At 45.6% G+C, this 27,191-nt stretch overlaps 1 protein-coding gene across 1 annotated transcript; it reads right to left on the reverse strand.

Annotated features, from left to right (window-relative positions):
* Positions 1-1,411: 1,411 nt before the first annotated feature.
* LOC109876988 (39S ribosomal protein L13, mitochondrial) lies at positions 1,412-27,119 on the reverse strand. The gene is made up of 7 exons (XM_031821986.1): positions 26,987-27,119; positions 26,504-26,627; positions 21,258-21,351; positions 20,975-21,035; positions 10,892-10,978; positions 10,120-10,241; positions 1,412-1,593 (listed from the first exon to the last, which is right to left on the reverse strand). Exons 1-7 carry the CDS (start codon positions 27,011-27,013, stop codon positions 1,569-1,571), a joined length of 540 nt encoding a protein of 179 aa, XP_031677846.1. The 5' UTR covers positions 27,014-27,119; the 3' UTR covers positions 1,412-1,568.
* Positions 27,120-27,191: the final 72 nt, after the last annotated feature.

The following is a 27,191-nucleotide window of genomic DNA, read 5'->3' on the forward strand; positions in this document are numbered from 1 at the left end:
GTGTTGTGTTGGGTAGTCATAGCCAGCTAGCTAACATAGCATCCCTCTGTTTGAGTAGGCTAAACTAGCTACCTGCATTTGCTAGCTAAGTAAGTGAAATAGAAAAACACTCGCTCTCTTGCTCCTCCTTCATTTTGGAAGAAATTAATTTGTTCAACACTGTTCAACTATTGTGTTTCTCTCTCTTTGAGTCAACTACTCGCCATATTTTATGCACTGCTAACTATCTGTAGCTTATGCTTTCAGAACTAGATTTATTCTCTGATCCTTTGATTGGGTGGACAACATGTCAGTTCTTCCTGCAAGAGCTAAGATAGGTTGGAGGACATCCTCTGAAAGTTGTCATAATTGCTGTGTAAGTGTATGGAAGGGGGGTGAGAACTATGAGCCTCCTAGGTTTTGTATTGAAGTCAATGTATCCAGAGGACGGAAGCTAGCTGTCCTCCGGCTACAGAGTGCTGCTGAGACTACTTTAGACCTTCATTGCAAAACCATGTGTTTTAATCAATTATTTTGTGACGTGAATATATTTAGCATAGTTTTATCTAAAAAGGATAATATGAAATGTATGAAATTCACTGAGGACGGTCCTCCTCTGATATACGTTCAGTTGCCTCACTGCATTCTACAAACAATATGTTTCTTCTTTCAAAAGAACAGCAGGACTCCCATCAACTGCTTCTCTAGAGAATGAGACATTTTCCCTGTAACAGCCAAAATGGGTTGTCTTGACAGGTAAATCTGGCTTCATTTGAACAGGAGGACCACTTGAGTCCAGTTGATTCTTCAAGTCCAGTCAACACAGTGTGTCAGACAGTGCTGCTGTCTGTGGTAAACACCAGTGAAGCCAAACTAGAAAACGTTGCCGACTACCCAGTCTAAAAAAAGAGCCCAACGACTATAGCATCACGCTTACTGTTGAGGTACATTTCCACAATGGTTTCCTGAGGGGCCACCAGACATCAAAAGGCTATGCTGGCATTATATAAAAGGTCTCAGAGGCATCTGAAATCAATTAAGGTCGAAGTGTGGTCGAATTAGAGGAGAGATCAGACTTCAGAAGAGACTGCAGAAATGGTCTGTGGCTGGTAGGCAAAGAATCTCCACTTTTAATATTCTCTCAAATACAACAGAACTAAAAGGGCAGCTGACCGCAGCCGATGCTCGAGTCCCAACTGACAACCTATTCCCTGTATAGTGCACTACTTTTGATCAGAGCCCTGGTCTAAAGTAGTGCACTATACATGGGAATAGGGGTCCGTTTGGGACTCACCCGATGAATCTCTCACACTGCAGCTGAGGTTGAGTGAAACACACGAAAAGTCCATTTTTTGAACTCGTCAAACTTTCACCACAGAAAGGATGAAATATACATCATGATTTATTCTCACGAAAAAAAAGAAGAAAAAAAAACAGTTGACAAGAGAACTAGTTTTATTTTGTACATTATTTGGGACGACAGAAAAAGGTTTGTGGTGTGTACAGTAAATGTCACCTGGATGTAAAATGCCAGTACAAGTAACAGGACAGAAGAAGAAGACGACGCCTAGCAACAGCCTTCCGATGGATCACTTCCTCCTGTAGTCTTCAGGTCTGCAGATAGAACAACACAGACATTACAACTCAGTCATGTAGAACGGCAACATAAACGTCATCTCAATAAGAATAACCTGTAGAAGGTTGAATGAAATATCACCGTGGTAACTTATCATGTAAGCAATATGGTCTTAAAGCAGAAATAGAAGACAGTTATTACTAAGTAAAGTAGCTCTACTATTCACAACAAACAACTTTATATTGTATTACACATTAGTATGTGTTGACGGTATTAGATTGAGACCATGTCCAGAGTGCTTGGTGAGTGTTGATGTGATGTCAGTCAGGGAATATCAACTAGGTCTTTAATAAAAAGGGCCAGGATTGGTTTGACCTTGAACATCACCAGAGGTCAATTACATCGCTGGAATTCCAGGCCTGAATGGGCTCACTGATTGGTTCTTAAGATTAGATCAGTAAACAGAGAAACGCATCATTTATCACAATACACTGTCCTGACAGGACTATATACTGATGACTGCTAGGGCTGACAGGACTATATACTGATGACTGCTAGGGCTGACAGTGTCCTGACAGGACTATATACTGATGACTGCTAGGGTGGACAGTGTCCTGACAGGACTATATACTGATGACTGCTAGGGCTGACAGTGTCCTGACAGGACTATATACTGATGACTGCTAGGGCTGACAGTGTCCTGACAGGACTATATACTGATGACTGCTAGGGCTGACAGTGTCCTGACAGGACTATATACTGATGACTGCTAGGGCTGACAGTGTCCTGACAGGACTATATACTGATGACTGCTAGGGCTGACACTGTCCTGACAGGACTATATACTGATGACTGCTAGGGTGGACAGTGTCCTGACAGGACTATATACTGATGACTGCTAGGGTGGACAGTGTCCTGACAGGACTATATACTGATGACTGCTAGGGTGGACAGTGTCCTGACAGGACTATATACTGATGACTGCTAGGGTGGACAGTGTCCTGACAGGACTATATACTGATGACTGCTAGGGCTGACAGTGTCCTGACAGGACTATATACTGATGACTGCTAGGGTGGACAGTGTCCTGACAGGACTATATACTGATGACTGCTAGGGTGGACAGTGTCCTGACAGGGCTATATACTGATGACTGCTAGGGTGGACAGTGTCCTGACAGGACTATATACTGATGACTGCTAGAGTGGACAGTGTCCTGACAGGACTATATACTGATGACTGCTAGGGTGGACAGTGTCCTGACAGGACTATATACTGATGACTGCTAGGGCTGACAGTGTCCTGACAGGACTATATACTGATGACTGCTAGGGTGGACAGTGTCCTGACAGGACTATATACTGATGACTGCTAGGGCTGACAGTGTCCTGACAGGACTATATACTGATGACTGCTAGGGTGGACAGTGTCCTGACAGGACTATATACTGATGACTGCTAGGGCTGACAGTGTCCTGACAGGACTATATACTAATGACTGCTAGGGCTGACAGTGTCCTGACAGGACTATATACTAATGACTGCTAGGGTGAGATACACTGATGAGCAGAGTACTATGGGAAATGTAGTTTACAAAGTGGAGTTGTTGCCTGAAAACAGATTCCCTATTCTTTCTCAGACTCCCATCTTTATAGTCAGGTTGACAGATAAAAAATCCCTGTTTTGTTTCCAAGTCTTGATCATTAAAATGTGTTCTATCATCAATTACATTTAGGGTTTTATTGTCCCCTTGACGTTCTTTTTCTGAACGTGGAGTGTTCCTTGAACACGGTGTTACTGTAAAGAATTAAACTTAGAGCCTCCTCCCTATTTTAAAATGGAAACCACCTGAGGTGATGGTTCACCCACCAGACATCACACTATTCATCTCAATGTTTTCATTTGAAAGAAAAGGACCGTCTCTCTGCTCAAGTCTTTGAGAAAAGAAAAAACATCTTTATGAAACTTGTTAACAATCCTTATTTAAAGTCTCCTCCTTTAAGTTGGTCTTCGTATTAAAAACAGCACTTCTCAGCAGCAGGAAAAAACCCTAATAGAACACAGCTTTAGGACACATGTTCTGCTCTTACCTTGAATGACACGTTCCAAAATGGCGCCCAGGTCAAAAGTAGGGCACTACATAGGGAAAAGGGTGCCCTTTTGGGACACAGACTTTGTGTAATGTCATGAGAAAGGTAGGATTGGGACAATTAACTTGAGATTGATGACATGAGCACGCAAAGTGAGGGGAATTAAATAAAAGGCTCCATTTCCTCACTGGATGGAAAAACGTGAGGGTCGTGACAAATGTCAATTTAATCTTCTTTTGGAAAATATTGCTCGCTAAACCAAAAAAAAGAAATTCCATGAATGTAATTAATTTGAGTGAGCTGGGTTAGCTACAGGGTTTAGTGTTGATTGAAATGTAGGCTACCTTATAAGTGTGATACATATGTCTAGACGGGCTTTTCACGTTGAAATGGAGGAGTAGATGATATAGATCATATACATTCCAGACGGAAAGGCAATCAACTGGGGAAACACGGACAGGTACAGGCTCTTCCTTTCTATAGCTAGTGACTGTACGTCTGGGGCTCCTCCTTTCTATAGCTAGTGACTGTACGTCTGGGGCTCCTCCTTTCTATAGCTAGTGACTGTACGTCTGGGGCTCCTCCTTTCTACAGCTAGTGACTGTACGTCTGGGGCTCCTCCTTTCTATAGCTAGTGACTGTACGTCTGGGGCTCCTCCTTTCTATAGCTAGTGACTGTACGTCTGGGGCTCCTCCTTTCTATAGCTAGTGACTGTACGTCTGGGGCTCCTCCTTTCTATAGCTAGTGACTGTACGTCTGGGGCTCCTCCTTTCTATAGCTAGTGACTGTACGTCTGGGGCTCCTCCTTTCTATAGCTAGTGACTGTACGTCTGGGGCTCCTCCTTTCTATAGCTAGTGACGGTACGTCTGGGGCTCCTCCTTTCTATAGCTAGTGACGGTACGTCTGGGGCTCCTCCTTTCTATAGCTAGTGACTGTACGTCTGGGGCTCCTCCTTTCTATAGCTAGTGACTGTACGTCTGGGGCTCCTCCTTTCTATAGCTAGTGACTGTACGTCTGGAGCTCCTCCTTTCTATAGCTAGTGACTGTACGTCTGGGGCTCCTCCTTTCTATAGCTAGTGACTGTACGTCTGGGGCTCCTCCTTTCTATAGCTAGTGACTGTACGTCTGGGGCTCCTCCTTTCTATAGCTAGTGACTGTACGTCTGGGGCTCCTCCTTTCTATAGCTAGTGACTGTACGTCTGGGGCTCCTCCTTTCTATAGCTAGTGACTGTACGTCTGGGGCTCCTCCTTTCTATAGCTAGTGACTGTACGTCTGGGGCTCCTCCTTTCTATAGCTAGTGACTGTACGTCTGGGGCTCCTCCTTTCTATAGCTAGTGACTGTACGTCTGGGGCTCCTCCTTTCTATAGCTAGTGACTGTACGTCTGGGGCTCCTCCTTTCTATAGCTAGTGACTGTACGTCTGGGGCTCCTCCTTTCTATAGCTAGTGACTGTACGTCTGTGGGGCTCCTCCTTTCTATAGCTAGTGACTGTATGTCTGGGGCTCCTCCTTTCTATAGCTAGTGACGGTACGTCTGGGGCTCCTCCTTTCTATAGCTAGTGACTGTACGTCTGGGGCTCCTCCTTTCTATAGCTAGTGACTGTATGTCTGGGGCTCCTCCTTCAGGGCAGGTCTAGCTAGCCATCCTTCACAGTGAGGCCACAGTATAGCAACCTACGGTTCAGGGCAGGTCTAGCTATCCATCCTTCACAGTGAGGCCACAGTATAGCAGCCTGCGGTTCCGGGCAGGTCTAGCTAGCCATCCTTCACAGTGAGGCAGCCTCCCTAGCTACAGTATAGCTCACAGTGGGTTAGAAATGAAGGCCACAGTATAGCAGGCTATGTTTCAGGGCAGGGAAGCTGGCAGACCATCCCTCACAGTGACTGAGCCTGGCACCGTAGCCTTGGCTGGGCATCGTGCCTCACCACATTAACAAAAGTGGAAAAGTGCCACTGAATCAGGGGCAGAGCTCCTCACTGAGACACATCATACATCACCCCTGTAGGAGAATATAGTGGGCCTGGCTGTCTCAACCCGCCACGGACTACATGAGGTAAATACATATTTATGATAATGCCAATCCCATTTCTATTAGGTTTACCGGGGCTTGCAAATCTAACCAGACTATTTATTCAGAGATTGTTTACACTGAGCCACAGAGGCAGTCAGTGAGAATGTCTGAGCAAAAACCAGCCACTAATCAGAGTGGATTCCAGAAACCATAGAGCTCGTCTTAGCTTAGAGTAGACCCATCTCAGTAGATTGCAGACGGATGACAATGAGATAAATTGCAACTAGGACATCAACAGTATGATGCTATCCTAGCTACAGAACATCAACAACATGATGCTATCCTAGCTACAGAACATCAACAACATGATGCTATCCTAGCTACAGAACATCAACAACATGATGCTATCCTAGCTACAGAACATCAACAACATGATGCTATCCTAGCTACAGAACATCAACAACATGATGCTATCCTAGCTACAGAACATCAACAACATGATGCTATCCTAGCTACAGAACATCAACAACATGATGCTATCCTAGCTACAGAACATCAACAACATGATGCTATCCTAGCTACAGAACATCAACAACATGATGCTATCCTAGCTATAGGACATCAACAACATGATGCTATCCTAGCTACAGAACATCAACAACATGATGCTATCCTAGCTATAGAACTAGAACAACATGATGCTATCCTAGCTACAGAACATCAACAACATGATGCTATCCTAGCTACAGAACATCAACAACATGATGCTATCCTAGCTATAGAACATCAACAACATGATGCTATCCTAGCTACAGAACATCAACAACATGATGCTATCCTAGCTACAGAACATCAACAACATGATGCTATCCTAGCTACAGAACATCAACAACATGATGCTATCCTAGCTACAGAACATCAACAACATGATGCTATCCTAGCTACAGAACATCAACAACATGATGCTATCCTAGCTACAGAACATCAACAACATGATGCTATCCTAGCTATAGGACATCAACAACATGATGCTATCCTAGCTACAGAACATCAATAACATGATGCTATCCTAGCTACAGAACATCAACAACATGATGCTATCCTAGCTACAGAACATCAACAACATGATGCTATCCTAGCTATAGAACTAAGTACAGTAGTCGTTATTTTGATAGTTCCATTCTCCTCTCCTGCTGTGGAAACCAACTAGAAGAGTGATTTCTCTCCTCAGTGCTGGAGGCCGAACGCTCCTCTATTCTCACACACAGACACCACCGACTCAGTTCAGTCTCCTCCTGTTAACTCCATATAACCACTACACCAGTTAACACCCTGTAACCACTACACCGGTTAACACCCTGTAACCACTACACCAGTTAACACCCCTATAACCACTACACCAGTTAACACCCTATAACCACTACACCAGTTAACACCCTATAACCACTACACCAGTTAACACCCTATAACCACTACACCAGTTAACACCCCTATAACCACTACACCAGTTAACACCCTATAACCACTACACCAGTTAACACCCTATAACCACTACACCAGTTAACACCCTATAACCACTACACCAGTTAACACCCCTATAACCACTACACCAGTTAACACCCTATAACCACTACACCAGTTAACACCCTATAACCACTACACCAGTTAACACCCTATAACCACTACACCAGTTAACACCCGATAACCACCCTATAACCACTACACGAGTTAACACCCTATAAACACCCTATAACCACTACACCAGTTAACTCCCTATAACCACTACACCAGTTAACACCCTATAACCACTACACCAGTTAACACCCTGTAACCACTACACCAGTTAACACCCTATAACCACTACACCAGTTAACACCCTATAACCACTACACCAGTTAACACCCTATAACCACTACATCAAGTCACTGTTAAGCTTCATTTCTCACTTCTGTGTTATTCCAAGTGAGTTATAGCTGCAGTCCATTTGAGTTTGTGTGATCAGAATCTCAGATTCCCCCTGAACCTCAGCAGCAGCAGCCTTCTCCCAGTAGGCCAAACATTCTCCCAGTAGGCCAAACATTCTCCCAGTAGGCTAAACATTCTCCCAGTAGGCCAAACATTCTCCCAGTAGGCTAAACATTCTCCCAGTAGGCTAAACATTCTCCCAGTAGGCCAAACATTCTCCCAGTAGGCCAAACATTCTCCCAGTAGGCTAAACATTCTCCCAGTAGGCCAAACATTCTCCCAGTAGGCCAAACATTCTCCCAGTAGGCTAAACATTCTCCCAGTAGGCCAAACATTCTCCCAGTAGGCCAAACATTCTCCCAGTAGGCCAAACATTCTCCCAGTAGGCCAAACATTCTCCCAGTAGGCCAAACATTCTCCCAGTAGGCCAAACATTACACTACAAGAATGATGTCACGGAATTCTGGAATGTCACTGTTTTCTGTCAGATTGAAAATTCCAAATTTCCTTTCATTACAGACAGGAAATAATGTAGTGGCTGCTCTGGCCGTCTCATTATCACGTCAGTGTCTATTTCCTGTGTGATATGTTTTAATGGACACGCTCTGTAGGGTCGTCCTGACCAATCACTGCGGTGGTTACTAGAGAAACCCCATATAAACATACTGCTCTCTATAAAACCCTCCTCGGCTCCACTGCTCATTGGGGTGAATTACTGGCCTCATAAAAAGTTAGCATGAATTCGATTACAGAGTACCTCTCTAGTATTTCAGTAAGACTTTAAAAGGAAAGATCTTAAGTGCATTAACACACGTGGGGTGTCAGTGTTTGAAAAAGTGAGGTTCACAGTCTCAATCTTGAGAGAAACATCAACAACCCCAACAGGGTTCCATCTTGAGTCCTCAGCCACCACTCTACAGCATTTGCTTTCGATTGCAATCAGCATCGGTAGGGCCTCGTGTGTGTGTGGTGTGCGGTGTGGTGTGTGTGGTGTGTGTGTGGTGCGTGTGTGTGGTGCGTGTGTGTGTGTGTGTGTGGTGTGGTGTGTGTGGTGTGCGGTGTGTGTGTGGTGCGTGTGTGTGTGTGTGTGTGTGTGGTGTGGTGTGTGTGCGGTGTGTGTGGTGTGCGGTGTGTGGTGTGGTGTGTGTGCGGTGTGCGGTGTGCGGTGCGTGTGTGTGTGTGTGTGTGGTGTGTGTGTGGTGCGTGTGTGTGTGTGTGGTGTGGTGTGTGTGCGGTGTGTGTGTGTGGTGTGTGTGTGTGCGGTGTGTGTGGTGTGTGTGTGTGTGTGTGTGTGTGTGCGTGTGTGAATGAGGGGTCAGTCCATGGCCCAGACCACCATTTCCCCCTCATTGAGCCATACACTTACTTAACTCTACAGGAACATGACCGATCACGTTTCAACAGGCCGCGCTCTTTATCATAATGGAATCATTTGTCAGGCCGGTAACAAGAACCCGTTTCAAACATCAATAAAGAGGAAGACGGTGCTATTCTTCTCCCATCCTTACTTACCGGTAATAACAGAAGTAGGTTTCACACGAACACAAACATGTTTTATCCCGTTCTTCACTAAATCATTATTTTGGGTTTCTACTAGTTATTTGAATGTTTGTGGTAAGCTAAAGCTAGCGTAACATTTAGGTCATAAAATGCTTAAAGATTTGTCTGCTCTGGTAGAGAGCAGTATCATAAGGCATTTAACTGCGTCACGGCTGATATGAATAGCAGGCTGTGGACTGAGGAACGATGGATCACTGCCATGGCTGAAGGAACACAGCAGTCTGTAATGGAACTATGGTATGTGTCTGTTCCTCTATAAACCAGTCTGTTCCACTATAAACCAGTCTGTGCCTCTATAAACCAGTATGTTCCTCTATAAACCAGTCTGTACCTCTATAAACCAGTCTGTGCCTCTATAAACCAGTCTGTTCCTCTATAAACCAGTCTGTACCTCTATAAACCAGTCTGTGCCTCTATAAACCAGTCTGTTCCTCTATAAACCAGTCTGTTCCTCTATAAACCAGTCTGTTCCTCTATAAACCAGTCTGTTCCTCTATAAACCAGTCTGTTCCTCTATAAACCAGTCTGTTCCTCTATAAACCAGTCTGTTCCTCTATAAACCAGTCTGTTCCTCTATAAACCAGTCTGTTCCTCTATAAACCAGTCTGTTCCTCTATAAACCAGTCTGTTCCTCTATAAACCAGTCTGTACCTCTATAAACCAGTCTGTTCCTCTATAAACCAGTCTGTTCCTCTATAAACCAGTCTGTTCCTCTATAAACCAGGTTGTTCTAAATGAGCTAGAGATTCAGCGCAGGCCCGGGGTGGAGAGAGCTGTGTGTGTGTGAGGATATGTGGGTGTGATTAAGGATGGTGTGTGTGTGTGTGTGAAGATGTGAGAGAGAGGGTGTGTGTGAAGATGTGAGAGAGAGGGTGTGTGTGTGTGTGTTTGCACGTATGCATCCATGGAGGAAGACTGGGAGAAGAAGGTACTCACGGGGTCCACAGAGTGGGGAAGGCTTCTCGCTCCTCCTGGCTGTACTCATTCAGCCTGCGAGGGATCTCTCTGGGCTGAGGCAGCTCCTCCGTCAGGTTCAGAAGGATGTCCTCAGGAAGATCCTGCCATACAATTACATACAACAGTCATTTCATGGATCTGTATGGCACCTAGGCTCTAGCCAGGGACAGGAACACAGACTTAGGTTTGTAGTGTCTTCACTTTTCAGAGGGAAAACACACCTGGGTTAGAGAGAGGTGCAAGTCAATGGAAAATAAGACATATTTATATACCGTATAATGAGAAGCTAGAGTCAGACTAGACTTGTCTAAATGCTTTACCACATTGGAAACAAGTCAGACTTGCGTTACTTGGAAACAAGTCAGACTTGCGTTTATTGGAAACAAGTCAGACTTGCGTTTATTGGAAACAAGTCAGACTTGCGTTTATTGGAAACAAGTCAGACTTGCGTTTATTGGAAACAAGTCAGACTTGCGTTTATTGGAAACAAGTCAGACTTGCATTATCCCTGATATTTCTATGTCTGTTCTGCTTGTTCTTGGCTGAATGTGTCATCATTTAAAATGATTAAACAAATTCAAATCAATCAAATCAACATGTCAAGACATATTCAGTCCACAACAGGAGAATAAAGACCAGTTATTTTATCTTCAGGGAAGAGGTGTCGTGTGTGGCGTCATTATTTTTACTAAAACTTCTCATTTCATCTTCACACATATTAGATGTCAAAGTCTTAAAAGACAAGTCTTACATCTTCAGGGAAGAGGTGTAGCCGTTGCATCATGGTCCTTCTGGAGAGGTTCCTAGGCAGCATCCCGTACACTGCCAGCTTCACTATCTGGAGGAAGACAGAAGAAGAGTGGACTCTGGATCCATCGCTTGGATAGGCTACTCAGATTCAGTCCCTAATGGCACACTAGCACACTATATAGGGAATCCTAGATCACTATATAGGGAATCCTAGATCACTATATAGGGAATCCTAGATCACTATATAGGGAATCCTAGATCACTATATAGGGAATCCTAGATCACTATATAGGGAATCCTAGATCACTATATAGGGAATCCTAGATCACTATATAGGGAATCCTAGATCACTATACAGGGAATCCTAGATCACTATACAGGGAATCCTAGATCACTATATAGGGAATCCTAGATCACTATATAGGGAATCCTAGATCACTATATAGGGAATCCTAGATCACTATACAGGGAATCCTAGCGCACTATATAGGGAATCCTAGATCACTATATAGGGTATCCTAGCGCACTATATAGGGAATAGGGTGCCATTTGGGACACTAACACAGACATTTGATAGAAGACAGTTGGATCAGGGTTGTCATGGTTACAGTTCTGGAGAAGAGCCAGGTTGAGGTCCATCATTGAACCATCTTTATTATGTCTCCAGTGGTGACCAGTAGAGATCCTGTTAGGTCCAGACGGGGATACTACTAAGCAGGATCAATGAGTCAGCCAGCTAACTTCCCTCATTTGTTTTTAGAAGTATATACTTGAAAACGGGCATGGTCTAATTTACCCAACATCCAAAAACACATAAGTTTAGCTTTCTTAAATGAAACCGAAAAACAATAGATATTTCTGGTTGTTAATCAAAGTTAGCTGGCTAAATAATTGATTCTTCTTTGTACAAAACCCCTCAGGTTTGTTCTCTATGACCCTGTCCAGAAACAACCCCTCTATTTACCCCTATCCCCTAGAGACACTCGGGTGGATCTGATAGAATGTACTAGATTAAGCAATATGGTAATATCTCCTCTACCTTACCCTCTCTAGATAGTAAAGAGTCTCCCCTGTAGACAACTTTATATACCCCTGCAATATTCTCCTAACATTGAAACAAGCTGGTTCTATTCCTCGTATCCCTCCCTCACTCTGTGGTGTGACACATATTCAGTGTTTCTTGGAGCGATGGGTCACGATCGCCAACTGATAGCAAATCATTTAGGTCATGTGAAAAAAATGGTGTTATCCTTGAACTAATACCCTGAATGCTCAGCTTGGGGGAGGCAGGTAGCCTAGTGGTTAGAGCGTTGGGCCAGTAACCGAAAGGTTGCTGGATCGAATCCCTGAGCTGACAAGCTAAAAACCTGTCATTTTGCTCCTGAACAAGGCAGTTAACCCATTGTTCCCATTGGTAAATAATCATTTGTTCTTAACTGATAAAATGTGCCTCTGCCCCTCCCTGCTCCCAGCTGCCCCTCCTCTGCCCCCCCCCCCGCCCCTCCCTGCTCCCAGCTGCCCCTCCCTGCACCTCCTTTGCCCCTCCCTGCTCCCAGCTGCTCCTCCTCTGCCCCTCCCTGCTCCCAGCTGCTACTCCTCTGTCCCTCCTCTGCCCCTCTCTGCTCCCAGCTGCCCCTCCTCTGCCCCTCCCTGCTCCCAGCTGCTCCTCCTCTGTCCCTCCCTTGTCCCTCCTCTGTCCCTCTCTGCTCCCAGCTGCCCCTCTGTCCCCCCCCTGCTCCCAGCTGCCCCTCCTCTGCCCCTCCCTGCTCCCAGCTGTCCCTCCTCTGCCCCTCCCTGCTCCCAGCTGTCCCTCCTCTGCCCCTCCCTGCTCCCAGCTGTCCCTCCTCTGCCCCTCCCTGCTCCCAGCTGCCCCTCCTCTGCCCCTCCCTCCTTCCGTTGGCAAACCAACCATCAAAATTACATGTTATTCCTACATACCCGTCCACCACTCAAATCCATCCTCTGCAATAAGAAAACCAAGTGAGGGGAACAATCCAAATGTCCCGAAGAAGTATTTGACTTTCTCTCATCTACCATTTCCAGCTTAATCCCTTCACACATATCTATCCCCTGTGAAAATTAAATCAGTCCTACTCCTGTTAAATGACGACCGGGGTGTGTGGAAGACGGATGTGTGTTGTATAGGGACACCATCCGTCACCACGGCTACAGAAGGTGGATGTCACCCCGACGTGATCATTACCCACAATTACCTCTGATAGATTCTCCCCCCGTTGGAATAACTCAGCTAGAGACATGCATCCATCTCCTTAATGGTGGTGTAACGTGCTAGAGAAACCTGAGGAGGGCTGGGGGGGGAGGGGGGGAGAGGAGGGCTGGAGACGGGAGGGGGGGAGAGGAGGGCTGGAGACGGGAGGGGGGAGAGAGAGGGGGGGGGGGAGATGCAACTGGCCAGGGCTGGGGAGGAGCGCTGAGGAGAGGGATGAGGATAGTTAGGGAGAGGTGGGCTGGGGAGGAGCGCTGAGGAGAGGGATGAGGACAGTTAGGGAGAGGTGGGCTAGGGGAGAGAGGAGGTTTGGAGAGGGCTAGGGCGGCGATGAGGGTTGTTGAGAGGCCTGAGGGCAGGCAGGCAGGCAGTTGGCCAGGTCTTGGAGCTCTGCCCTGGGCCATTCAGCTATACAGTATGGAACTGGGGTAGGATAACATGTGGCTGTTCTGGTCTCTGTTCTGGGGTAGGATAACATGTGGCTGTTCTGTTCTCTGTTCTGGGGTAGGATAACATGTGGCTGTTCTGGTCTCTGTTCTGGGGTAGGATAACATGTGGCTGTTCTGTTCTCTGTTCTGGGGTAGGATAACATGTGGCTGTTCTGGTCTCTGTTCTGGGGTAGGATAACATGTGGCTGTTCTGTTCTCTGTTCTGGGGTAGGATAACATGTGGCTGTTCTGTTCTCTGTTCTGGGGTAGGATAACATGTGGCTGTTCTGATCTCTGTTCTGGGGTAGGATAACATGTGGCTGTTCTGTTCTCTGTTCTGGGGTAGGATAACATGTGGCTGTTCTGATCTCTGTTCTGGGGTAGGATAAAATGTGGCTGTTCTGGGGTAGGATAACATGTGGCTGTTCTGATCTCTGTTCTGGGGTAGGATAACATGTGGCTGTTCTGGGGTAGGATAACATGTGGCTGTTCTGGGGTAGGATAACATGTGGCTGTTCTGTTCTCTGTTCTGGGGTAGGATAACATGTGGCTGTTCTGGTCTCTGTTCTGGGGTAGGATAACATGTGGCTGTTCTGTTCTCTGTTCTGGGGTAGGATAACATGTGGCTGTTCTGTTCTCTGTTCTGGGGTAGGATAACATGTGGCTGTTCTGCTCTCTGTTCTGGGGTAGGATAACATGTGGCTGTTCTGTTCTCTGTTCTGGGGTAGGATAACATGTGGTTGTTCTGGGGTAGGATAACATGTGGCTGTTCTGGGGTAGGATAACATGTGGCTGTTCTGGGGTAGGATAACATGTGTTTGTTATGTTCTCCCTTTGTTCTACACCATCCCTGAGAGGGATGCCTTTCACACACTACCCCTCATCCAATCAAATCAAAGTTTATTTGTCACGTGGCTGAATACAACAGGTGTAGTAGACCTTACAGTGAAATGCTGAATACAACAGGTGTAGTAGACCTTACAGTGAAATGCTGAATACAACAGGTGTAGTAGACCTTACAGTGAAATGCTTACTTCCAGGTTCTAACCAATAGGGAAAAAAAGGTATTAGGTGAACAAAGAAATAAGTAAAGAAATAAAACAACAGTAAAAAGACAGGCCAAATACAGTAGAGAGGCTATATACAGTAGTGAGGCTACATACAGTAGAGAGGCTATATACAGTAGAGAGGCTATATACAGTAGAGAGGCTATATACAGTAGAGAGGCTATATACAGTAGAGAGGCTATAAAAGTAGTGAGGCTACATACAGTAGAGAGGCTATAATAGTAGCGAGGCTACATACAGTAGTGAGGCTATATACAGTAGAGAGGCTATATACAGTAGTGAGGCTACATACAGTAGACAGGCTATATACAGTAGAGAGGCTATAGACAGTAGAGAGGCTATAAAAGTAGTGAGGCTACATACAGTAGAGAGGCTATATACAGTAGAGAGGCTACATACAGTAGAGAGGCTATAAAAGTAGTGAGGCTACATACAGTAGAGAGGCTACATACAGTAGAGAGGCTATAATAGTAGCGAGCCTACATACAGTAGAGAGGCTATAATAGTAGCGAGGCTACATACAGTAGAGAGGCTATAATAGTAGCGAGGCTACATACAGTAGAGAGGCTATAAAAGTAGTGAGGCTACATACAGTAGAGAGGCTATAAAAGTAGTGAGGCTACATACAGTAGAGAGGCTATAATAGTAGCGAGGCTACATACAGTAGAGGCTATAATAGTAGCGAGGCTACATACAGTAGAGGCTATAATAGTAGCGAGGCTACATACAGTAGAGGCTATAATAGTAGCGAGGCTACATACAGTAGAGAGGCTATATACAGTAGAGGCTATAAAAGTAGCGAGGCTACATACAGTAGAGAGGCTATAATAGTAGCGAGCCTACATACAGTAGAGAGGCTATAATAGTAGCGAGGCTACATACAGTAGAGAGGCTATAATAGTAGCGAGGCTACATACAGTAGAGGCTATAATAGTAGCGAGGCTACATACAGTAGAGGCTATAATAGTAGCGAGGCTACATACAGTAGTGAGGCTACATACAGTAGAGAGGCTATAATAGTAGCGAGGCTACATACAGTAGAGAGGCTATAATAGTAGCGAGGCTACATACAGTAGAGAGGCTATATACAGTAGAGAGGCTATAATAGTAGCGAGGCTACATACAGTAGAGAGGCTATAATAGTAGCGAGGCTACATACAGTAGTGAGGCTATATACAGTAGAGAGGCTATATACAGTAGAGAGGCTATAATAGTAGCGAGGCTACATACAGTAGAGAGGCTATATACAGTAGAGAGGCTACATACAGTAGAGAGGCTATATACAGTAGAGAGGCTACATACAGTAGCGAGGCTATATACAGACACCGGTTAGTCAGGCTGATTGAGGTAGTATGTACATGTAGATATGGTTAAAGTGACTATGCATATATGATGAACAGAGAGTAGCAGTAGTGTAAAAGAGGGGTTGGCGGGGCTATAGTAGCGAGGCTACATACAGTAGAGAGGCTATATACAGTAGAGAGGCTACATACAGTAGAGAGGCTACATACAGTAGCGTATATATAAAGGTAGCGAGGCTACATACAGTAGCGTGGCTACATACAGTAGAGTGGCTATATACAGTAGAGGATATATACAGTAGAGAGGCTATATACAGTAGCGAGGCTATATACAGTAGCGAGGCTATATACAGTAGAGTGGCTATATACAGTAGAGTGGCTATATACAGTAGAGAGGCTATATACAGTAGCGAGCCTACATACAGTAGCGAGGCTATAAAGGTAGCGAGGCTATAATAGTAGCGAGGCTACATATAGTAGAGAGGCTACATACAGTAGAGAGGCTACATACAGTAGAGAGGCTACATACAGTAGAGAGGCTATATACAGTAGCGAGGCTATAAAGGTAGCGAGGCTACATACAGTAGTGTGGCTACATACAGTAGAGGATATATACAGTAGAGAGGCTATATACAGTAGAGAGGCTATATACAGTAGAGAGGCTATATACAGTAGAGTGGCTATATACAGTAGAGAGGCTATATACAGTAGCGAGGCTATATACAGTAGCGAGGCTACATACAGTAGCGAGGCTACATACAGTAGAGAGGCTATATACAGTAGAGAGGCTATATACAGTAGAGAGGCTACATACAGTAGAGAGGCTACATACAGTAGCGAGGCTATAAAGGTAGCGAGGCTACATACAGTAGCGTGGCTACATACAGTAGAGAGGCTATATACAGTAGAGTGGCTATATACAGTAGAGGCTACATACAGTAGAGAGGCTATATACAGTAGCGAGGCTACATACAGTAGCGAGGCTACATACAGTAGAGAGGCTATATACAGTAGAGAGGCTATATACAGTAGAGAGGCTACATACAGTAGCGAGGCTATAAAGGTAGCGAGGCTATAATAGTAGCGAGTCTACATACAGTAGAGAGGCTATATATAGTAGAGAGGCTACATACAGTAGAGAGGCTACATACAGTAGAGAGGCTATATACAGTAGCGAAGCTATAAAGGTAGCGAGGCTACATACAGTAGCGTGGCTATATACAGTAGAGGATATATACAGTAGAGAGGCTATATACAGTAGAGAGGCTATATACAGTAGCGAGGCTATATACAGTAGAGGCTATATACAGTAGAGAGGCTATATACAGTAGAGAGGCTATATACAGTAGAGGCTATATACAGTAGAGAGGCTATATACAGTAGCGAGGCTATATACAGTAGCGAGGCTATAATAGTAGCGAGGCTACATACAGTAGCGAGGCTATATACAGTAGCGAGGTTATATACAGTAGCGAGGCTATATACAGTAGCGAGGCTATAATAGTAGCGAGGCTACATACAGTAGCGAGTCTACATACAGTAGAGAGGCTACATACAGTAGCGAGGCTATAATAGTAGCGAGGCTACATACAGTAGCGAGGCTATAATAGTAGCGAGGCTACATACAGTAGAGAGGCTATATACAGTAGAGGCTATATACAGTAAAGGCTATATACAGTAGCGAGGCTATAATAGTAGCGAGGCTACATACAGTAGCGAGGCTATATACAGTAGCGAGGCTATATACAGTAGCGAGGCTAAAATAGCAGCGAGGCTACATACAGTAGCGAGGCTACATACAGTAGCGAGGCTATATACAGTAGCGAGGCTATAATAGTAGCGAGGCTACATACAGTAGAGAGGCTATATACAGTAGTGAGGCTATATACAGTAGCGAGGCTATAATAGTAGAGAGGCTACATACAGTAAAGAGGCTATAAACAGTAGCGAGGCTATAAAGGTAGCGAGGCTACATACAGTAGCGAGGCTACATACAGTAGCGAGGCTACATACAGTAGAGAGGCTACATACAGTAGCGAGGCTATATACAGTAGCGAGGCTATATACAGTAGCGAGGCTATATACAGTAGCGAGGCTATATACAGTAGAGAGGCTATATACAGTAGCGAGGCTACATACAGTAGAGAGGCTACAAACACTAGCGAGGCTACAAACACTAGCGAGGCTATATACAGTAGCGAGGCTATAAAAGTAGCGAGGCTATATACAGACACCGGTTAGTCAGGCTGATTGAGGTAGTATGTACATGTAGATATGGTTAAAGTGACTATGCATATACGATGAACAGAGAGTAGCAGTAGTGTAAAAGAGGGGTTGGCGGGTGGTGGGGGGCAGGACACAATGCAGACAGCCCGGTTAGCCAATGTGCTGGACCACTGGTTGGTCGGCCCAATTGAGGTAGTATGTACATGAATGTATAGTTAAAGTGACTATGCAGATCAGATAAACAGAGAGAAGCAGCAGCAGGTTGAAACATCGGGAGGTCGACTAAGGGAAAGGGAACATGTAGCACTTAAACTCAAAGGAAGGTGTAAATAAAAGCTTGATTTATTGTAATGTGGGGAGGAGGGTCACTGCACTGCTAGGAACTAGATGAGTCACTACAATTGGAAAAGGGAGGATTCATGTATATGTGGGCTTAGCTATAGGTACAGTTAATTAATATACACGTGGGCTTAGCTATAGGTACATTTAATTAGTATATACGTGGGCTTAGCTATAGGTACATTTAATTAATATATACGTGGGCTTAGCTATAGGTACATTTAATTAATATATACGTGGGCTTAGCTATAGGTACATTTAATTAATATATACGTGGGCTTAGCTATAGGTACATTTAATTAATATATACGTGGGCTTAGCTATAGGTACAGTTAATTAGTATATACGTGGGCTTAGCTATAGGTACAGTTAATTAGTATATACGTGGGCTTAGCTATAGGTACATTTAATTAATATATACGTGGGCTTAGCTATAGGTACAGTTAATTAGTATATACGTGGGCTTAGCTATAGGTACATTTAATTAATATATACGTGGGCTTAGCTATAGGTACAGTTAATTAGTATATACGTGGGCTTAGCTATAGGTACATTTAATTAATATATACGTGGGCTTAGCTATAGGTACAGTTAATTAGTATATACGTGGGCTTAGCTATAGGTACATTTAATTAGTATATACGTGGGCTTAGCTATAGGTACATTTAATTAGTATATACGTGGGCTTAGCTATAGGTGCATTTAATTAGTATATACGTGGGCTTAGCTATAGGTACATTTAATTAATATATACGTGGGCTTAGCTATAGGTACAGTTAATTAGTATATACGTGGGCTTAGCTATAGGTACATTTAATTAATATATACGTGGGCTTAGCTATAGGTACAGTTAATTAGTATATACGTGGGCTTAGCTATAGGTACATTTAATTAGTATATACGTGGGCTTAGCTATAGGTGCATTTCCTCAGTGAACCACTTGGGATGGCACTGTTGAAACATTCATGTATTTGAGGCAACACAAACAATCCACTAAAACATAATTAAGACCATCCATCTAAATAAGAGCAAGGCAGAGAGGAGAGAAAACATATATAGCTGAATTTAACCTGAAATGGGTTTAGTTTTATTCCTTGAAGAAGTGAATCTCTGGGTTGTAAATTATCTGTGCTGTTGTTCCTTTATCTTCCAGCACACCCAGATAGGCCTTTCCCCAGATTACAGCAGACATTCTCCTAAAGGTCTAATCGTCTGACAGACCTGCATCAGCAGAGATCCTGTGTGTCTGTGATAATACACAAGTGTCTCTGTCTGAAATCCTCCCTGATGATCCTGCAGGAGAACAGTCCCCCTCTGGAACCAGAGGGACGGGAGACTTACAAGGACAGACAATTCATTACACCATAATTCATTCTCTCTCTCACACCAGCGGGCCATTTGTAACCTTTATAGACAAAACACGTCACACAACTGTGGGACAGCTCATATTTCATCACATGAACATCGATACATAACAGCAATGCAAAATGCAACTGCTGTCCTGAACGAGATGCAATTCTGACATTTTTATGAAATGCAGCTTCATCCCGGCCTAGGAATGAAACTTTAAAGGCTGAAGTTACTGTACACCTGAGAGGACAGTGTTTATTCAGTGTTTCCAAATAGACTGCAGTGGCCCCACCAATAAAACAGTAGTTAACTCACAGGTCAGTTTATTAGGTACACCATCCTGTTCACGTAAACAGATCGCTCCTACAGACAGTGAGTCGTCACGTGGCCGTTGCTTGCTCTATAAAGCGGGCAGACAGGTATCGAGGCATTCAGTTACCCTTCTACTGAACGTCAGAACGGGCAAAACCAGTGACCTAAGCGACTGAGCGTATGATCGTGGGTACCAGGCTCGCCGGACCCAGTACCTCAGAAATGGCCGCATTCCTGGGCTTTTCACACACGACAACGTCTAGAGTTTACTGGGAAACGGAGCGACAAACACAAAACATCCAGTCAGCTACAGTCCTGTAAACCAGCTGGTTGATGAGAGAGGTGGAAGGAGAAGAATCGTACAAGCTAACAGGCAGGCCACAAACAGACAAATAACAGGCACAGTACAACAGTGGTGTGTTGAACAGCATCTCAGAACACACATCTCGTCGCTCCCTGTCATGGATGGACTGTTGCAACAGACGACCCCACCGTGTTCCACTCCTATCAGCTAATAACAAGGAGAAGTGTCTCCAGTGGGCACATGATCACCAACACTTGAGAAGTGGAAAAACATTCTCTGGTCCGACGAATCGCGGTTTCTGTTGAGTCAAGCTGATGGCCATCAGAGTCCTGATGGTGTCAATGGTAACAGGCTGGTTGCTGTGGTGTACCGCCATCCAATCTGCAGCAACTGCGTGATGCCATCGCGTTAACATGGACCAACATCCCTGTGGAATGTTCCCGAAGAATTCTGGCTGTTCTGGAGGCAAAGGGTGGGGTCCGACTCGGTACTAGACGAGTGTACCTAATAAACTGACTTGCAAAACGTACCGCTTTGGGGTCTTTCGAATGTAGCTGGGTGGCTGTGACTTGTTTAAATCCACCCGGGTACCTTTGGGAAAGAAACCAGACTGAAATTAGAGGAAGACAATCAACTTTACACACATAGGCTTAGTCAACCACATCACTCATTACACAGATCAGTTCACAAGCTCCATGTTTTCAATGAAGTTCTTCTTGATTGATGAGTAAACACAGGTACAGAATAACACTTGTGTGTGTTCACTGGTTAATTCCATGTGTAACAGACAGACAGTCTGAGGCAAGGCCTTACTGGGTGTGAGAGGAGTACATCTTCTGTTCCCATTTGTTCCCAGAGAAGGCTATGTGTCTGCTGTTCATGACTACTACATGGTCTCCAACATCACCTGAGGAACACAGAGATACGTGCTCATTAGAAAACATCACAAACTCCGTAGAAACATATTTTGCTGACATGTTCCAAGGGATGTTCTTTAGCTCCTTTCAAAAGATTATCAAGGAATGCAGGAAAAGATTCATCATTTGATTGCCTGCCACCACAACAAAAAGGTGGTTTCTGAATTAGATATAATGGGTAGAGAATGATAGTTGACTAAGTGGTTGACTTGCAGGTAGCCTAGTGGTTAGAGTGTAGGGGCAGGCAGGTACCCTAGTGGTTAGAGTGGAGGGACGGCAGGTAGCCTAGTGGTTAGAGTGTAGGGACGGCAGGTAGCCTAGTGGTTAGAGTGTAGGGGCAGGCAGGTACCCTAGTGGTTAGAGTGTAGGGGCAGGCAGGTACCCTAGTGGTTAGAGTGGAGGGACGGCAGGTAGCCTAGTGGTTAGAGTGTAGGGGCAGGCAGGTAGCCTAGTGGTTAGAGTGGAGGGACGGCAGGTAGCCTAGTGGTTAGAGTGTAGGGGCAGGCAGGTACCCTAGTGGTTAGAGTGTAGGGACGGCAGGTAGCCTAGTGGTTAGAGTGTAGGGGCAGGCAGGTACCCTAGTGGTTAGAGTGTAGGGGCAGGCAGGTACCCTAGTGGTTAGAGTGGAGGGACGGCAGGTAGCCTAGTGGTTAGAGTGTAGGGGCAGGCAGGTAGCCTAGTGGTTAGAGTGGAGGGACGGCAGGTAGCCTAGTGGTTAGAGTGTAGGGGCAGGCAGGTACCCTAGTGGTTAGAGTGTAGCGACGGCAGGTAGTCTAGTGGTTAGAGTGTAGCGACGGCAGGTAGCCTAGTGGTTAGAGTGTAGCGACGGCAGGTAGCCTAGTGGTTAGAGTGTAGGGACGGCAGGTAGCCTAGTGGTTAGAGTGTAGCGACGGCAGGTAGCCTAGTGGTTAGAGTGTAGGGGCAGGCAGGTAGCCTAGTGGTTAGAGTGTAGGGACGGCAGGTAGCCTAGTGGTTAGAGTGTAGCGACGGCAGGTAGCCTAGTGGTTAGAGTGTAGGGGCGGCAGGTAGCCTAGTGGTTAGAGTGTAGCGACGGCAGGTAGCCTAGTGGTTAGAGTGGAGGGACGGCAGGTAGCCTAGTGGTTAGAGTGTAGGAGCAGGCAGGTAGCCTTGTGGTTAGAGTGTAGGGGCAGGCAGGTAGCCTAGTGGTTGGAGTGGAGGGGCGGCAGGTAGCCTAGTGGTTAGAGTGTAGGGACGGCAGGTAGTGGTTAGAATGTGGGGACGGCAGGTAGCCTAGTGGTTAGAGTGTAGGGGCAGGCAGGTAGCCTAGTGGTTAGAGTGTAGGGGCAGGCAGGTAGCCTAGTGGTTAGAGTGTAGGGGCAGGCAGGTAGCCTAGTGGTTAGAGTGTAGGAGCAGGCAGGTAGCCTTGTGGTTAGAGTGTAGGGGCAGGCAGGTAGCCTAGTGGTTAGAGTGTGGAGGCAGGCAGGTAGCCTAGTGGTTAGAGTGTAGGGGCAGGCAGGTAGCCTAGTGGTTAGAGTGTAGGGGCAGGCAGGTAACCTAGTGGTTAGAGTGTAGGGGAAGGCAGGTAACCTAGTGGTTAGAGTGTAGGGGCAGGCAGGTAGCCTAGTGGTTAGAGTGTAGTGGCAGGCAGGTAGCCTAGTGGTTAGAGTGTAGGGGCAGGCAGGTAGCCTAGTGGTTAGAGTGTAGGGACGGCAGGTATAATAGTGGTTAGAGTGTAGGGACGGCAGGTAGAATAGTGGTTAGAGTGTAGGGACGGCAGGTATCCTAGTGGTTAGAGTGGAGGGACGGCAGGTAGAATAGTGGTTAGAGTGTAGGGACGGCAGGTAGAATAGTGGTTAGAGTGTAGGGGCAGGCAGGTAGCCTAGTGGTTAGAGTGTAGGGGCAGGCAGGTAGAATAGTGGTTAGAGTGTAGGTACGGCAGGTAGAATAGTGGTTAGAGTGTAGAGACGGCAGGTAGAATAGTGGTTAGAGTGGAGGGACGGCAGGTAGAATAGTGGTTAAAGTGTAGAGACGGCAGGTAGAATAGTGGTTAGAGTGTAGGGACGGCAGGTAGCCTAGTGGTTAGAGTGTAGGGACGGCAGGTAGAATAGTGGTTAGAGTGTAGGGACGGCAGGTAGAATAGTGGTTAGAGTGTAGAGACGACAGGTAGAATAGTGGTTAGAGTGTAGGGACGGCAGGTATACTAGTGGTTAGAGTGTAGGGACGGCAGGTAGAATAGTGGTTAGAGTGTTGGACCAGTAACCGAAAGGTTGCTGGATCGAATTCCCGAGCTGACAGGTAAAATATGACGTTCTGCACCCGAGCAAGGCAGTTAACCCACTGTTCCCCGGGCGCCGATGACGTAGATGTCAATTAAGGCAGCCCCCCGCATCTCTCTAATTAAGAGTGGTTGGGAGAAACGACAGTCCATCATTACATTTAGAGATGAAGGTCAGTTAATCCGGAAGATTTTAAGAACTTTTAACAGTTTCTTCAAGTGCAGTCGCAAAAACCATCAAGTGTTATAAAGAAACTGGCTCTCATGAGGACCACTACAGGAAAGGAAGACACAGAGTTACCTCTGCTGCAGAGGATACGTTCTTAAGTTACAAGCCTCAGAAATTGCAGCCCAAATAAATGCTTCACAGTAGTTCAAGTAATGGACATCTCAACATCAACTGTTCAGAGGAGAACAGTTGATGTTCAGGCCTTCATGGTCGAATTGCTGTAAAGGAACCACTACTAAAAGGTCACAAATAAGAAGAAATGTGCTTGGGCCAAGAAACACGAGCAATAGACATTAGACCGGTGTAAATCTGTCCTTTGATCTGGAGTCCAACATTTACATTTCTGGTCCCAACCACTCTGTCATTGTGAGACGCAGAGTAGGTGAATGGAGCATGGATGAGCTGGTGACACTGTCTGTGATTTAATTAGAATTCAAGGCACACTTAACACACGTAATCAGCATGGCTACCACAGCATTCTGCAGTGATACGCCATCCTGCCTGGTTTGCCCTTAGTGGGACTATCATTTGTTTTTCAACAGGACAATGACCCAACACACCTCCAGGCTGTGTAAGGGCTATTTGACCAAGAAGGAGTGATGGAGAGCTGCATCAGATGACCTGGGCTCCACAATCAGCAACCTCAACCCAATTGAGATGGTTTGAGATGAGTTGGACCACAGAGTGAAGGAAAAGCAGCCAACAAGTGCTCAGCATATGTAGGAACTCTTTCAAGACTGTTGGAAAAGCATTCCAGGTGAAGCTGGCTGAGAGAACGCCAAGAGTGTGAAAAGCTGTCATCAAGGCAAAGGGTGGCTACTTTGAATAACTTAAAATATATTTTGATTTGTTTAACACTTTTCTGGTTACTACATGATTCCATGTGTGTTATTTCATAGTTGTGATGTCTTCACTATTATTCTACAATGTAGAAAATAGTACAAAATAAAGAAAAATGAATGAGTAGGTGTGTCCAAACTTTTGACTGGTACTGTATAAAACAAGAGAATAAACCCTTCTTAGTTTGAATGGTCATTCAACAACCAGCATGAAACATTTAATAGAATAGGTAAAACAGGGTCATAGAATAGGATTCCAAGCCGTTAACAGAGCACCGCTCCAGGGATGAGAGGAAAGTAATGGACCTGGTTCTCCATCCCTCAGGGTCCCTGCCCACACACAGCCGTTAACATAGCACAGCTCCAGGGAAGAGGGGAAAGTAATGGACAGGGTTCTCCATCCCTCAGGGTCCTTGCCCACACACAGCCGTTAACAGAGCACAGCTCCAGGGGTGAGGGGAAAGTAATGGACAGGGTTCTCCATCCCTCAGGGTCCCTGCCCACACACAGCCGTTAACAGAGCACAGCTCCAGGGATGAGAGGAAAGTAATGGACAGGGTTCTCCATCCCTCAGGGTCCCTGCCCACACACAGCCGTTAACAGAGCACAGCTCCAGGGATGAGAGGAAAGTAATGGACAGGGTTCTCCATCCCTCAGGGTCCCTGCCCACACACAGCCGTTAACAGAGCACAGCTCCAGGGATGAGAGGAAAGTAATGGACAGGGTTCTCCATCCCTCAGGGTCCCTGCCCACACACAGCCGTTAACAGAGCACAGCTCCAGGGATGAGAGGAAAGTAATGGACAGGGTTCTCCATCCCTCAGGGTCCCTGCCCACACACAGCCGTTAACAGAGCACAGCTCCAGGGATGAGAGGAAAGTAATGGACAGGGTTCTCCATCCCTCAGGGTCCCTGCCCACACACAGCCGTTAACAGAGCACAGCTCCAGGGATGAGGGGAAAGTAATGGACAGGGTTCTCCATCCCTCAGGGTCCCTGCCCACACACAGCCGTTAACAGAGCACAGCTCCAGGGGTGAGGGGAAAGTAATGGACAGGGTTCTCCATCCCTCAGGGTCCCTGCCCACACACAGCCGTTAACAGAGCACAGCTCCAGGGATGAGAGGAAAGTAATGGACAGGGTTCTCCATCCCTCAGGGTCCCTGCCCACACACAGCCGTTAACAGAGCACAGCTCCAGGGATGAGAGGAAAGTAATGGACAGGGTTCTCTATCCCGAGGGGCTGCTGAGTGGCGCAGTGGTGTAAGGTACTATAGTGCAAGAGGCGTCACTATAGTACCAGGTTCGAATCCAGGCTGTATCACAGTGGGAGTCCCATAGGGCGGCGCACAATTGCCCCAGCGTTGGCCGGGGTAGGTCGGGTTTGGCCGGTGTAGGCCGTCATTGTAAATAAGAGTTTGTTCACTGACTTGCCTGGTTAAAGGTTACACAGGGTCCCTGTCCACACATGGACCTTCACATCAGGTGACGAGGCATTCACCTCACAGTCAAATCAAATTAGTGTGAATAGACACAGGTTTTGAAGGAATGCTGATGGCAGTTGATGAAAAATAAGTGGTGTGTGGGTACTATGCCTTCTGGTTATGTGCATAGTTGGGTTCACAGTGATAGTGATTGGTTTCATAGTGATACTTTAGCGCCACCATGTGGTCATTGTTATTTATAGCCGCAAACAAATCTCTGATGATGGAGAATATGTGGCTGTGATGAAAACATCAAATTAAATACTCAAATCAACTGCAGACTGTATTGCACAGTCACACACATTCAGCAAAACACATCATTTCTAAAACGGGCATACTAGCTAGCTGTCTACTTACTCAGTGCATGGTAGATAGGTTTGTGTTTCCCCTGTAGCCTGATTGCACACATAGTGGCAATCTTCCCTGGAGGCTGCATCCGAGCGTCTATCAGGTACCACGACCTGGCAAAGGTAGCCCATTGCTGAATACAGGGGAACAGAGAGAGAGATCAAGTCAATTCAGAGTTTCAGACACAGTAGTAGCACAGCATCCCTCATCAACACACAGTTGTCAGCTCTCAAACCACAAACATGTAGCTGCAGGCTGGCTTGGCCACACGGATTATATTCATACAATAAATAATTGCAAGAAAAGATCCCACTGTAATTTAAGACTACGATTAATAAAGAGATTAGCTAGCTGGACAGATTGCGGATAGCTAGCTAGCTAACGTTAGCTATATGTACCATCGGATAACGGATGAGTTTTGCATATAACTGACACATTTACACATTTAATGCTGGTTCTAAATACAATTACGTATAAAAAATAAAGTATTACCTGGGCAGATTTAGTAAAACTGGACATACTACTTGAATTACGAGCACATCATTCCAGATTGACCCCCAATGTGAGCAGATGGTGCAGCGTTGTATTGAGTGGATGGATAAACATGGATAAAAATCTCCGTTCCTGGGTCCAAATTGTAAATCTGTTCCTGAAATCCTGAATGGATAACTAGTACATTTTCGATGAATAATATGTA

This window comes from Oncorhynchus kisutch, unplaced genomic scaffold, assembly GCF_002021735.2.
Source record: "Oncorhynchus kisutch isolate 150728-3 unplaced genomic scaffold, Okis_V2 scaffold4042, whole genome shotgun sequence".
Classification (NCBI taxonomy): Eukaryota; Metazoa; Chordata; class Actinopteri; order Salmoniformes; family Salmonidae; genus Oncorhynchus; species Oncorhynchus kisutch.

Coding starts and splice junctions, on each gene's coding strand:
- LOC109876988 (XM_031821986.1), bottom strand. CDS start 27,013: ATGTCCAGTTTTACTAAATCTGCCCAG. Junction 21,036..21,257: donor ATGTACTCCTCTCACACCCA/GTAAGGCCTTGC, acceptor TCTTTCCCAAAG/GTACCCGGGTGGATTTAAAC. Junction 10,979..20,974: donor ATTCGAAAGACCCCAAAGCG/GTACGTTTTGCA, acceptor GTCTTCCTCCAG/ATAGTGAAGCTGGCAGTGTA.